The sequence below is a fragment of the Phoenix dactylifera genome, chromosome 3 (assembly GCF_051530095.1).
Source record: "Phoenix dactylifera cultivar Ajwa chromosome 3, Ajwa_hap1_PhDact_Kaust_v1.1, whole genome shotgun sequence".
In the NCBI taxonomy this organism is placed as follows: Eukaryota; Viridiplantae; Streptophyta; class Magnoliopsida; order Arecales; family Arecaceae; genus Phoenix; species Phoenix dactylifera.
This window is the reverse complement of record NC_143192.1, coordinates 33,517,693-33,530,993: the sequence shown is the minus strand read 5'-3', so window position 1 is coordinate 33,530,993 and position 13,301 is coordinate 33,517,693. Positions and strand designations below refer to the sequence as shown.

General features: G+C 46.3%; 1 protein-coding gene across 6 annotated transcripts in view; it reads left to right on the top strand.

The window, feature by feature from the left end:
- Positions 1–826: 826 nt before the first annotated feature.
- SEX4 (dual specificity protein phosphatase (DsPTP1) family protein) overlaps positions 827–13,301 on the top strand; it is a 47,060-nt gene continuing 34,585 nt past the window's right edge. For 4 of the 6 annotated variants that reach the window (XM_089929572.1, XM_089929570.1, XM_089929571.1 and 1 more), the window contains exons 1-7: positions 875–1,142; positions 1,245–1,308; positions 1,421–1,462; positions 11,274–11,376; positions 11,516–11,592; positions 11,685–11,761; positions 12,952–13,032. In XM_089929572.1, the coding sequence (XP_089785698.1) occupies positions 1,117–1,142; positions 1,245–1,308; positions 1,421–1,462; positions 11,274–11,376; positions 11,516–11,592; positions 11,685–11,761; positions 12,952–13,032 (470 nt within the window). In that variant the 5' untranslated portion in view covers positions 875–1,116. Of the gene's footprint in view, positions 1,143–1,244; positions 1,309–1,420; positions 1,463–11,273; positions 11,377–11,515; positions 11,593–11,684; positions 11,762–12,951; positions 13,033–13,301 lie in introns of all 6 variants that reach the window. The other 2 variants (XM_089929568.1, XM_039123664.3) reach the window with 2 other exon arrangements.

The window sequence follows — 13,301 nt, the reverse complement described above, 5'->3', positions numbered from 1 at the left end:
GGAGATGCTTTGAGATGATTGATTGACACATTTATTGCCTCCTAACAATGGCCTTGTCCTCGGCTAAGGTGACAGCTCGACTTCCATCGCCTGAACTAGAATGTAGTTTGGCCTCGGAAGTAGCGGGCAAGTGATGAAAAAAATATTGGACACATTAATCTCGAACAAGACCAACCTCAACCTCAGACGATTCTGGCCCCGGCCGAGGAGCCAATTGGCCGAGGTGAACGACTTCGGCCCCAACCGAGGATTCGACCACTTGAGGTGAGCGAGTTCGGCCCTGACCGAGGAGCCCATTAGCACGTGTCGAAGGAGACCGATATCCGACGCCATTACCAGCCTGCTCAGCTTGTCTCTAACCGACCTCAAGGTCGTCCGAGCTGAACTCCAACCTCGGTCCAGATTTGATCGCAATAATTTACTTTCATGAACCTAACCTATACCCTCCTCAGTCCAAATAAACCTCCACTCTTGTTGACTCGGGTCTAGCCTAAACTCATAACACCATTTGGCATACATAAAATTTGAATAAAAGAAATTTAATCGATACCTATCCTAAATCCAAAATCTCTATTTAAATTTTAATAAGATGGGGTTGGGTTTGAGTCTCAGATGAGAACTACTGTTGCCACAGCCACTCATATCATCGGAAACAAAACAGCATAAAATTGGCATCAACATGGTATGTACCCACTTAAATAGTGAATCTAATCACGGATTGAAAGTGAATCGGAACTTCTCGGAGACACGTCGCTTGGGCTCGCCTCACGACGACCAAGTCAGCTGCGAATCTTTCACCAATCAATCAATCAATCAATCAATCAATCAATCAATCAATCCTCAGACACACGCCACCTCCTCCCCTCCGCCGTCCACGTTCTTCTGCGGCCAGCCCGATGGATGTTGTGATCTCATCAACTACGTCTCCGACTCTCCTTTCCGTATAAGAAGCAGCCTGTGGTTGTGGATCCGAGACGCCACAACATATCACTAATTAGTAAAATAACGGAATTGAGGAAAAGGAAAAAAAAAATCGCATCGTGGGTGTACCGCGGCTCGCTCTTACTCCTCTCTCTTTCATCTTTTCTCCGGACTCCACCGGAGATTCCTACGGCCATGAACTGCCTTCAGAACCTTCCCAGGTGAATGAAATTCGAATCCCCCACTTTATTCTTCTTTCTATTTCTTTTATTTCTTTTAGTATCTCCTTTATTTCTCTACTTTTTACCGATGTTTGATTCCAGATCCCCTGCAGCCCCTTTACATGCCATGAAAAACAACTCAAGAAGACCTCCAATCTTGAATCTGGTACGGGTTTCCGATTCTTTTCGCCTTCTTGCATGGGTTTGTGGTTTTTGGCAATGGATTTCGGATTCTGTTCTTGCTTTATTTGGGAATCTGCTTTTGGATTCTTGAGCAGGGGATGATTCGGGGCGATCTTGGTGGAAATATCGGCATGAATGTAAGTCGTTCTTTCTCTCTTTAATCCTTTCAATCTACTGTTGTTCCTTTTTGATATGTTTGATTCTTGAATTATAAAACTTTAACTGGTTTTAGTCCCTTTAAGCCCAAGTGTTTTCTGATCTAGATTCTATATTTGGCCCTCAGTTATTGGGGAATAATTAGAATGGCTCACCGATGGAGCTTTAATTTGGCGGAATTTATGATATAGTGATACTAGGTCTGTAAGACTTGGATGGGTTTGAGATGAATTCAAGTTGTGAAATTGTGTCGCAGAAGGATATTGTTGTGGTTCAAATTTAGCCCGAGGGTGACCACGCCGGAGGAGTCGGGGGAGCTACCGGTCGAGACGGAAAAATGACGCCACCTCCCGTGCGCCGGCGTACCAGCACAAAACCTCACCGGTGGTTCTGGTGAGGGCCCTCCGATGCTCAAGTTAGATTGAATCTTAGTTGGTCCAAAAGTTTCTTAAGCATTATCTGATGGGGCTATTTATAGTCTCCGTAGAAGTGCCCAGGTGGCGGAGGTATGACCCGTCATTATCATGGGAGGAGATGGCGTTGGGCAGATGGCATGCAGTCAGGGCTTGCTTGAGGCACACGGTGTAGGCTGTTCTTATGAACGGCATGGCGTTGGCAAATGTGGCAGGGTATGGCCCTTAGCAGCAGGGCATGGTCCTTGATTGATATGTCGTGGCGTAGCCAGCAAGCAAAGCATGGTGCGGTGAGGTTGCTGCAGGGCATGGCCGTAGCATGTGGACGACGAGATCGACCTTCTGAGGTCGGCTCGGCCTTCTGAGGTTGGCTCAGCCTTCTGAGGTCGGCTTGGCCAGAATTGGGTGACTTCATGCCGAAAACAGGATGATCCATTTTGCCTCCCATCATTTTCCCCCGACTTCTGAGTTCGAGTCGTTTGTTGGCTCGAGCAAAGGAAGTAGCCGAGCCATTGATCATCCTGTAATTCAGTCAAGTATTAGTGAAGATATATATGCTGAGTAGGGTGTACCTCTCGTGTCGTTGAAGCTAACGGCTTTAGGTCGAGCTTTCCGAGCTGAGCTAAGCGATTCTGCTTTGAGGTTGACTTCAGCAGCCTTCTTTGGCTCGTGGTCGACTCTGCAGGGCGCCTCCACTCAGATTGGGGCGCATCGTCGTAGAAGGCATCGAATTGGCGTTGAATGTCTCGAAATGGCATCGAATTGGTGTTGAAATGGCGTCGAATGTTGTCGAATTGGGGTCGAATTGGTGTCGAATGTCGTCGAAATGACATTGAATGGCGTCGGAATGTCGTCGAAATGGCATCGAATATCGTCGAATTGGCGTCAAAATGGCGTCAAATGGTCCTACGATCGAGGGAGCCCCTTCAGCTCACGGTCGGCAACGCTCCGAGCTCGGGTTGGGGCGCGTCGTCGTTTGTACAGCAAGTCTGCTCTGCTGCTATTCCATGCGGGCTGATGAGTATAAGGCCCGTGCCCCTGCCCCTTCGAGGTCGAGGAGCCATCATCATGCAGGATCCATGGCTATCCAAGAGCATTTTTTTGGCCAGGCCAGACCTAATCTGCATAGTCTGCTCGGGTCGGTCATCCCTCAAGGGGGTGCAGAGAGGTCACTCACCAGGCTCACTTCGTTGTTGCCTTGGTTTGTCCTGTACATCCAGCCCTTTAATGAACATTGCTTGAGTCGGGACCTCGGCTAGATGCTTGCTTGATCTCCTTGGAGTTCGCCGACCTCTCGACTTGTGGGGGACTGCATGAGCAAGTGGTAGGTAGAGGCTACAGCTCGGAGGGCATTCAGCCCTGGTTGGCCAAGAATGACGTAGGCCGAGCCGACCTGGGCCATGAGAAGGTTTAACTTCATAGTACTTTCTTGGGGCGGAATCTTCTGTGAATCTGACCAGAGGAGCGCTCATCCTTTGGAAGGTTTTACAAAATAGGGCGTCAGCTAAGCTTCCATTATGTACTAAGACTCTTTTTACATCAAACCTTGCAATGATAAGGAAAATAGCTACAACGTCATCATAAGGAGGCTCAACACCATTATGGTCTTCATCGGAAAAGGAGATGACTTCCGCAGTACACAGATGTTTTGAGGAAGCTCCTTCTCCCGAGCTCGATGCTTCAGGTGCCTCTGCTCGCCCGCCCTCTGATGGTGTTGATGATGCCCGCGAGAGGTCGGTTGTCTTTCCGCTCCTCACGCGGCACTGGATTTTGTTCCTCGGACTCTCTCCTGTAAGCTTGATCATAGATAAAATAACTCAACCGACCTCGGCGGATAAGTGCATCGATCTCATCACAGAGCTCGTAGCAATCCTCCGTATCATGGCCGTGATCTCGGTGGAAGCGGCAGTGCTTCTTCGAGCGCTTCCGTGACTCCGTCGGTCGCATCCTCGGTGGGGGTCGAAGGTAGCCCTGACCCTCAATCTCCATGAGGATCTCCGCTCGGGTGGATATGAGGGGAGTGTATGTCCGAAACTTCTGGAAGGGAGACCTCGAGCGAGCCTGGCTCTTGGGCCAAGGAGGATCTTTCTCGCATCGGAGGGAACTGTTCCTTGGTTGGGAGCGCTCCTTCTGCATCTTGGAAGGTTGCTCGGCCGCCTCCCACCGGAAGGCCATGGCTTCTTCAGCCTTGGCATACTTTCGAATCCGGGCCAGCATCTCTGCAAAGTAGGCAGAAAAGTTTTTTTCGATGGAGAAGAGGAACTTGTAGGACCGAGCTATAGTCTTCAACGTCGACATGGCGATGGACTGGTCAAGATCGCGAACCTCCCATGTGGCCAAGGTGAAGCGATCGATGTAGTCTTTTAGATACTCTCCTTCCTCCTACTTGATGTCAAGGAGGGAGTCTGAGGTCCGATGCTGACGTTGGCTGGCAGTGAAGTAGGTTGCAAGCTGTCTACCCAGCTGCTCAAAGGACAGAACTGAGTTGGGTCTCAGCTCGGAGAACCAAAGACGAGCTGCCTTATGGAGAGTCGTCGGAAAGGCCCTGCAGAGCAGGGCATCCGTAGCCTCTTGGAGTGTCATAAGGGTTTTGTAGCTCTCCAAATAATCTAGGGGGTCGGATGAGCCATCATACAGCTCGATTTGTGGCATCTTAAACCTCATGGGGATCGGCTCATCTACGATCCGCCGAGAAAATGAAGACTCGGTTGTGAAATCGAGATTGGCGTCGCGCTTTGAAGCTTGGTCTCGGAGCGTCTGGATCTATCGCTCCAACTCTTCGACTTTTCTACCGAGCTCGGGTGGGGGTGTCATCGTTTGTGTTCGACAGAGCCTTTTCGGCTCTTAGTCGATACTGCAGGGCACCCGGCTTGGGGTAGACCCTGCCTCTGAGGGTTGTTCCCGTGCTCGGGGCATCAAACTTCGGCACAAGCTCTTAGGATAGTGGCTGTGCGACGGGCCCTCCTGGCTTGGGGACCGAGCTCGATGGGAGCTTCGGTGGTGGCGACGCTCTACAGGAGAATGACGTCGCCAGCGGCGTCTTGAGGACTCATGCTTGTGAGGAGGGAGTACAGGCTGGTCTCTTGCTTGCTGCAGGCCTTGAATGGCCACAGTGAGCGTTTGGACTTGTTGGACAAGCAGGTTGAACTGCTCCGGCTGGACCTGAGAAATTCGGTCTGCTGGTTCTGCAGGGGGTGGACTTTGGAGCGAGTTGGCAGGAGCTGGTGCCCGACTCTTCGATGCATTTGAAGCTCCGTGACTTCTTAACCTCATGATCACGACTCAGGCCCTCCTTCTAGCGCCAGATGTTGTGGTTCAAATTTGGCCCGAGGGTGACCACGCCGGAGGAGTCGAGGGAGCTGCCGATCGAGACAGAGAAAGGACGTCACCTTCCGTGCGCCGGCGTACCTGCACAAACCCTCATCGGTGGTTCCGGTGAGGGCCCTCCGACGCTCAAGTTAGAGTGGATCTTAATTGGTCCAAAAGTTTCTTAGGTGTTTTCTAATGGGGCTATTTATAGTCCCCGTAAAGATACCCAGGTGGCGGAGGTATGGCTCGTCCTCATCATGGAAGGAGATGGCGTTAGGCAGATGGCGTGCATCCAGGGCTTGCTTGAGGCACACGGTGTAGGCCGTTCTTATGAACGGCATGGCGTTGGCAGATGTGATAGGGTATGACCCTTAGCAGCAGGGCATGGTCCCTGATTGATATGTCATGGCGTGGACAGTAAGCAAAACATGGTGTGGTGAGGCTGCTGCAGGGCATGGCCGTAGCATGTGGACGACGAGATCGGCCTTCTGGGGTCGGCCTTCTGAGGTTGGCTCGGCCTTCTGAGGTCGGCCTTCTGAGCTCGACCTTCTGAGGTCGGCCTTCTAAGCTCGACCTTCTGAGGTCGGCTCGGCCAGAATTGGATGACTTCATTTCGAAAACAGGACGATCCATTCTGCATCCCATCAGATATCTTTCTGGTTGAAACGTATTTGTTCCCTTAAGACTAGTAATAAAGGAAGGTAGTATTTTTTTCACATTATAGCCTTGTTTTCTTCTTTGTTGGTCAGAGTTTTCCGGTTCTGGTCTTGTTTGAAAATGTTGGCATGATACATTTGATTTGATCCGAGGAATATAAACCTGAGCAATGGGCAGTAATATCAAATCACCAAATTGATACAATGTTAGCTATTTTTTGAAAAAAGAAATTTCGAAACACGTGCATTATATACTTGCATTTGAACATGCCAATTTTTGTTACTTAAGAAAACATTAATTAGCCAATCATGGCATGTGAAATAGTCATAAAAACATGTTAAATTAAAAATTGAAAAGTATTGCTTTCATTTCTTTTTATGCATTTACTTTTTTTTTCTTAATTTCATGTATGCCATCTCATAAGGATAAAATTTACAATATTCTCTATTTTTGCTCTTCATGACTACTATTTTGACTTTGGCCCTAGTTAGACAAAAACTAGGAAAAATTTTTTTGCCCTCATGTTTTTCTTCTGTTAATCTAAAACTTATCATTGCATATTGCATTTTCTTTTAAATGAGTTTAGAACCCACACAAAAGAGTATGCTTTTAGAATTTAAAGTTTTGCCAGCCTAAGGTTACTGTTGGTGAGGTGCTGAGATGGCATGGTGCCTGCTAACCTTTGAGTATCTGTGAATTTTTTTTTGGGGTGTCTTTATAGGAGTGCATAGGGAGCTGACCTTTTCAATGGAGTGTAATAGCAACAAATATGAAAAAGGTGGTATTAATTGAATGATGCTTGAAAATGAAAGATTTCTTATTTTGGATTTGCCAAGTGTACTACAAGGTGGAAAATTGATTACCATGATATTTGTAGTTGAGAGAGTGTCAAACTGAAGATGATTTGAAGAGTAGTATAGCTTAGAGTGTTTGATTGTGGTAGTAGCCTCCTCTGGCTTTTGGGCATGCTAAGTATGCTTTTAGGTTAAACAAATTTGATTTGCTCAGGCTATTTTAAATTAATTTTGTTTGAACCTGACCCCAAAGTTACCCTAAATTTGGTGCCTTGGCTGCTTCAGCATAGTTTATTAAATTTGGTGCCTTGGCTGCTTCAGCTTGGTATATGGGTTTCCAACTAAAGTCAGTTTATCTCGCTCTCAATTTGTCTATCATGCCCATAACCTTATACAAACCCCCAAACCCGTACACCCCCAACTCGCACTCAAAAAAAGAAAAGAAAAAAAAAAAGAAAGATAAAGCGAAACCTAGATAACTTTTTTTTAATAAAAAAATTAATTTTTAATTGTTTGATGTCAAGATACGGCAAACCACTCAGCTCCTGCCTGATTTGACTTACCGTTCCAAAAGGCCAACTTTTGGCAAGTTTTTCAAAACAGTGACTAGTCAAATTCTATTACATTGAAATTCTCCCCCAAATATAGCTCTCTTTTTTTTTGTTGAATCGGCTGCTCACACTACCCTGGCATGAGCACAGCCAGCTACATCAGCATCAAGCAAACAACACAAAGCAAAAAGAACGAAAGACTGCTGAGTCCAAAAAAAGACTCCGGAGTGGTGTGCAATGAAGGAGGCGACCCAGTCGGCAGCCTAGTTCGCCTCCCGCAAGACATGCTTCTGAAGAACCCGGCACTTCCGTAGCATCCGACGAATGTCGTCTAGAAGCGGGTGCTCCACCTCCTCTCGCCCCTCCTCCCTCAAGCGCGCCATCAGGAAAGCTGAGTCTCCCTCCAAAATGATGCAACCGGCCTGCAGAACATATCTCGCATAAGCAAGCCCCTCCCAGGCTGCCCTAAACTCCGCTCCAAAAGCCGAGGCCTCGAAAGAATGGCGCCCACCTGCTGCAATCAGCCTAGCGCCATGATCTCTGATGACAAAAGCCACTCCCGCCCGATCGGCACCGCCGGGCAGACTTCCATCGAAGTTCACCTTTAGATAGCTAGGGGGTAGGAGCTCTCAAGAGACAAAGACAAATCCAGGTGTTGTGGTAGCGAAGAGGGGGCCCTAGATGTCCCTGGCCATCGCAGATGAATCCAACTCAGCGGTCTTCATGATCTCCACTGCCTGACAGAGGGCCCGTTTTATAACAAATCTCAAGGGAGCCCTCCTCCCTCCAATCATCCTGGCATTCCTATCCAGCTAAATGTGATACGCCAGGTAGACGGCAGCAGTACCCCACCCTGCAGTGCTCGACGATCGTAGAGCAATTCTCACCTGCCGTAGAACGTCCTCCACATCAAAAGTACGACCCAATAAGGAAAAAGATGCCCTCCTCTAAATCTGAGCTGCCTGCGGGCACTCAAATAGCACACTCCATCGACTCTGGATAGTCCACACACATCGGAGAGACCCTTATCCCCCTGGTTGGCAGGCAGTCCCAGACCACCTTCCAAATGAACAATGCCATCCGAGGGTGAGCCCGCATCCTCCAAATCCACTTGCCCTCACAACGCCTGGCCGGCTCACCCCCCACCAATGCCTGAATATTCGCTGCCCTCACCTTAGCTGACCCAGTCGCCGCCCACCCCTACCTATCCATCCCAACCTGAGGAATCGGAGTGGCAAGTATCCGCTCCGCTAGCTGTGTCCCAAAAGCCTCTTTGATCTCGGCTTCATCCCTCCGACACTCGCCATGGATCATCAGATCACTGACTCTGCGACCGACCAGTCTCGCAGAGTCAACCGACGTCGGCATCCTACAAAGTGGTAGCTCTGCCAACCATCGGTCCTCCAAAATGTCAATGGATCGCCTATCCCCAACTATCCACCTGATCGTCGGAAGCACTGAGGGCATGGAAGAGCAAATCTCCCGCCAAATGAAGGAACAATGGAGCCCACCCGGAGATCCTCCTACGTCGAGTGGCCACCATACTTCACCCTCAACAAGGCGCACCATAGACTGTCCGGCTCTAGAAAAAATCTGGCTGCATGCCGTGCTGCTAGAATTTTCTGCCGCGCCAACAGTGACTGAACCCCCAAGCCCCCATGCCTGAGAGGATGGCAGACCACCTCCCATGCCACTAGATGGATGCCTCTCCTGCCCTCTCGCTTGCCCCACAAGAAGTCCCTGAACAGCTGCTCCAGAGTCCTCAACAAAAAGATCGGCACCCGAGTATGCGCCAGCAGGTACACCGAAATTGAACTCAGAACCGACCGCACCAGGATGATCCGACCCATCATGGAGAGAACATCCACCTGCCATCCCTCTAGCCTCCGTCTGATGCTCATCTCAACCTCGGAACAGCCACTACGCCGAAGACGTCGGCCCGTGATGGGAACCCTAAGATATCTCATCATACCCTCCTGCTCACCCACACCCAGGATGTCTCTAATGGAAGCCTTGGTCCATGGCTGGACCCTAGGGCTGAAACTAATAGCAAACTTGGCTCTATTCACCACCTGACCAGAAGCAGTACAGTAATCATCCATGATGTTCCGAATCACCCTCCCGCCCGCTGAGTGGCCCGAGCCAAAAGTAGACAGTCATCAGCGAACAAAAGATGCGAGATCTGACACGACCCAGTCGCTGGATTGTACACCTCTAGGACCTGCCGCTCCGCCGCCTGCCTAAGAGCCCTGGATAAAGTATCAGTACACAGAATAAAAAGTAACAGGGACAAGAGGCAGCCCTGCCGGAGACCCATCGTCAACTCAAAAAACTGCAAGGGTGAACCATTCACCAAAATGGCAAAGGAGGGAGAACAGACACACCCCATGATCCAATCAATCCACTGCCTGTGGAACCCAAAGCTGACCAGAGAGCTGCGCAAGAAGTCCCACCTCATCCTATCATAGGCCCTCTCCATATCTAGCTTGATGCCCATTAAGATCCTCCGGCACGGGGCTCACTGAAGATCGAACATAAACTCCTAGATAATGAGAATGTTATCCGTGATACTGCACCCCCCCATGAAAGCACCCTACTCCAGACTAATAAGTCTGGGTAAGACAACCCGCAACCTGGCGACCAGAACCTTCGCCATGGCTTTGTACAGGGTGGTGCACAAACTGATAGGCCAGTAGTGGGCCGGCTTCGAAGCGTCTGACCCCTTCGGAATCAATGTGACAAATGCCCTCTTCGAATCTGCCTGTAGGACTGTCGAGCTGAAGAACTGCTGTATTGCCTCAACTACATCATGCCCGATGATTGACCAGTACTCTTAAAAAAAATCGGAGGAAAACCATCCAGACCTGGGGCTCTATCCTCCCCCAATGACCACAAAGCCTCCTTAATCTCCTCCACCAATACGGTCCTGATCAAAGCAGCATTCTCCTCCTCTGTGACTCTGGCTGGCGGCGGTGGTGGCATAGAAGAACCCATCCGGTTTGACCGGTCCGTCCACCTGGACCTGAAGAACAGCTCCAACACCCTCCCAAGGCTACCGGGTTCTCTGTCGTCCGGCCATCTGAATCTCTCATGGACCCCATATCGGCAATATTATGATAATCATTGGTAATTATGTTTCTAGTAAAAGCTACTTGTAATAATGACTTCATTAGCTTGAAAGAAGTTTCAATAAATCTCTCGAGGTAACCTTCTCTTGCAGGGTACTTGTTGTCAAGAGTAAAAGTAAGCTGCTTCCACATTAACTAACCTTGCTTGCCTGGCTGATTCCCACATGCTGATGCATCAATGGGGCTTTAATTGAAACTTCATCTTACTTCTAAATATCTAACAAGTCTTTTCCTGATCTTCCCAATCTTACTTTGCATATCCATTAGCACTAACTGAAACTTCAATCATCTTGGTTCATAAAGATGACAAATGTGTATAGTCAACTTCTGTGTATCAACATGGAACTTAAATGCTTTTGGCTGTTGAAATTTCATACAGTTTCCCACTTTCTTCCAGCTCTATCCTTCATTTATTTTGAAAGATGATTCAATAAAAAAAGCACCACCATCAACTATAAGGCTAGTAAAATAATCTGAAGTGAAAAATAATATCTCTAGTCAAGTTCTTTTATCTTTTGTTTTGTTTAAAAGAGACACATATTTTGTATGCAAAGTCTAACCTGCTTGTTACCCCGCTTCATTAGAATGATATGCATGTGCAAGAATTGTTGCTGTAGCCAGCTATTTCTGTACATATGGTGTGTTGCAAGTCATAGTTCAGAACCCTTATGTCTAGTTAGAAAAGGCATTGGTGCAATCTGGAGAACATTGACATTTGTTCAGGAGAAAGGCTTCACCAGGGTTCAACTTGTGATAGAAAATTCGTGTAAGTGGAATATGAAAGAGCTTCCGGTAGATGGATCCTAAAATATCTTTGCAAACTCTACCACCTCTTGAATATTTCAAGTTGGAATTTTACATTTTTGACTGCCAAAGAGGGCTTTTTTAGTTTCCATGAATGTTGTTCTTGTTATGATGGCTGTTGATGGATTTTTTTCAGGCATTTTCTGTTTCTGCTTCCAGTACTGAGAAGAGTGATGCTGAAGTGCAGGATGAGAAATCTGACATATATAGCAATAATATGACACAGGCAATGGGTGCAGGTAAAGCTGCAACATTTTATACTCATACAGCATCATTGTGTTCTAAAGAAATTTCCAAGATTTTCCTAGTTGGGACTTGGGACTATGTTTATCATAAATGGAATTTTCTAATTTTTATGTTTTGATAAATGTGATCCAGTGCTAACATATAGGCATGAACTTGGAATGAACTATAATTTTATTCGTCCAGACTTGATTGTTGGCTCCTGCTTACAGGTGCTCTTGTCATCTGCTATTTAATCACTGTAAGGTTTATCTATTGTGCTTCCTTTTTTCTTCCAATCTTAGTTTGATATATCCTATTACAGATCCCATCAGACGTTGACAAGCTTCGCAAGATAGGAGTGAAAACCATTTTCTGCTTGCAACAAGACTCAGACCTTGAGTATCCTGACTGTTTCTTCATCAGTAGTCTTTCTTGATTTTTTTGTAACCTGTTCTTTTGATTTATGTAATCTGAAATTTAGTAACATGTCTTTTAAAAGGAATTGGTTTAAGCTTTGGATTGTCATAGATTTAACAAAATATATGGTCGACACCAAGAAGAAATTGTTCCACCAAACCAAAATTTAATTAATGCCAGAAGATAAAGGATGGAAAAAGGAACTGAATTTCCACATAAAAGAAGTGGGAACAAACTTAACTGAAAATTTTCGTTAACGTTCTTCTTATTGTTCTTTCTATACCTCCCACTATTTGGTATTAAGAAATGTAGTACGGGGCACCATCGAGCCTGTATCAACCCGAACATGAATTTCATACTGGTTCCAGCCTTGTACGGCATGTCTTGTACTAGGTGGTTTAGGATGGTATGGCAGTCCATGGTTGTAACTTGTAAGTAATCTTTCAGAACTTATGTCCTCTTAAGCTTTTTTACACGTCCTTGCCTTTTTTGTGACGTTGTCATACTTAAGCATTTCTTCTAGGTTCACTATTAGCAAATCTTGAATCTTCAAGGGACTAAAAAATTCTTAATCATCTGTGAGAATAATATGGAGACTTCCTAGAGCCATCAACCCTATAGCACCTACCTCAAAAATGTTGTGGAATAGTCCTCAAGAATCTGGCTACTAATGAGGGGCTCCAAACTCCAACAAGGAGTTACACTTCTACAATTTCTCATTCATATGTTCTTCTCGAGATGGCTATTAGGCCCCCACTTATGATATGAAAATTCCTAAAAGCAATACCAAAAGGTTTCAGGTACACAGTACCTAGCTAAGATACCAGTCCAAGAAACCTCATCTTAGAAGGATGATCCTCCAACTTAATTGGATCAGCTGCTATTTATTTTAATTTTTTTTTATTGTTATGGCTTTCAAGTTGTTATCACATTATACCATACTTCTCTCCTTTATCTGCGCTTTGTTATTTTTTGACTTATTTCTTCCCATGATCTATTTGTTGTAAATATATTGACCTAAGTGTAATTCCTGGTTCTTTGGTTTGTTTTGCTGGATATTGACCAGTCTCTGCATGCATAGTTCTGAGTCTACTCTTTGCTCTCTCATAAGTTCCTTCAAAGGTATCAATATGTATATTAAGAGCTCCAGTTTCCTTCACTAATATCTTTAGATATTTTGGGGTTGACATTGGTGCCATTCAAGAATATGCCATGAAATTCGATGATATTGAGCACTGTCGTGCTGAAATCAGGTCAGTTGATGAAGATATAGTATAATATGATATCACCATGTCATTAACAAGCTGATGCCATCTGTTTCTTGTTTCAGTAAGCCATTATAAACTGTTTCAATGCTTTGCTAACCTAGCAGTTATTGCTTTTTCAATACTCATTACACCTTATCCTTATAAGTGTCTCATGGCTTAATCTTATACTGTATTTTTCACTGGTTATTTGTTTTGTAGTTTGGATAGTTTTGAACAAATGTTGGTCAGATTTTAAAAATTGCAATTCTCTGGGA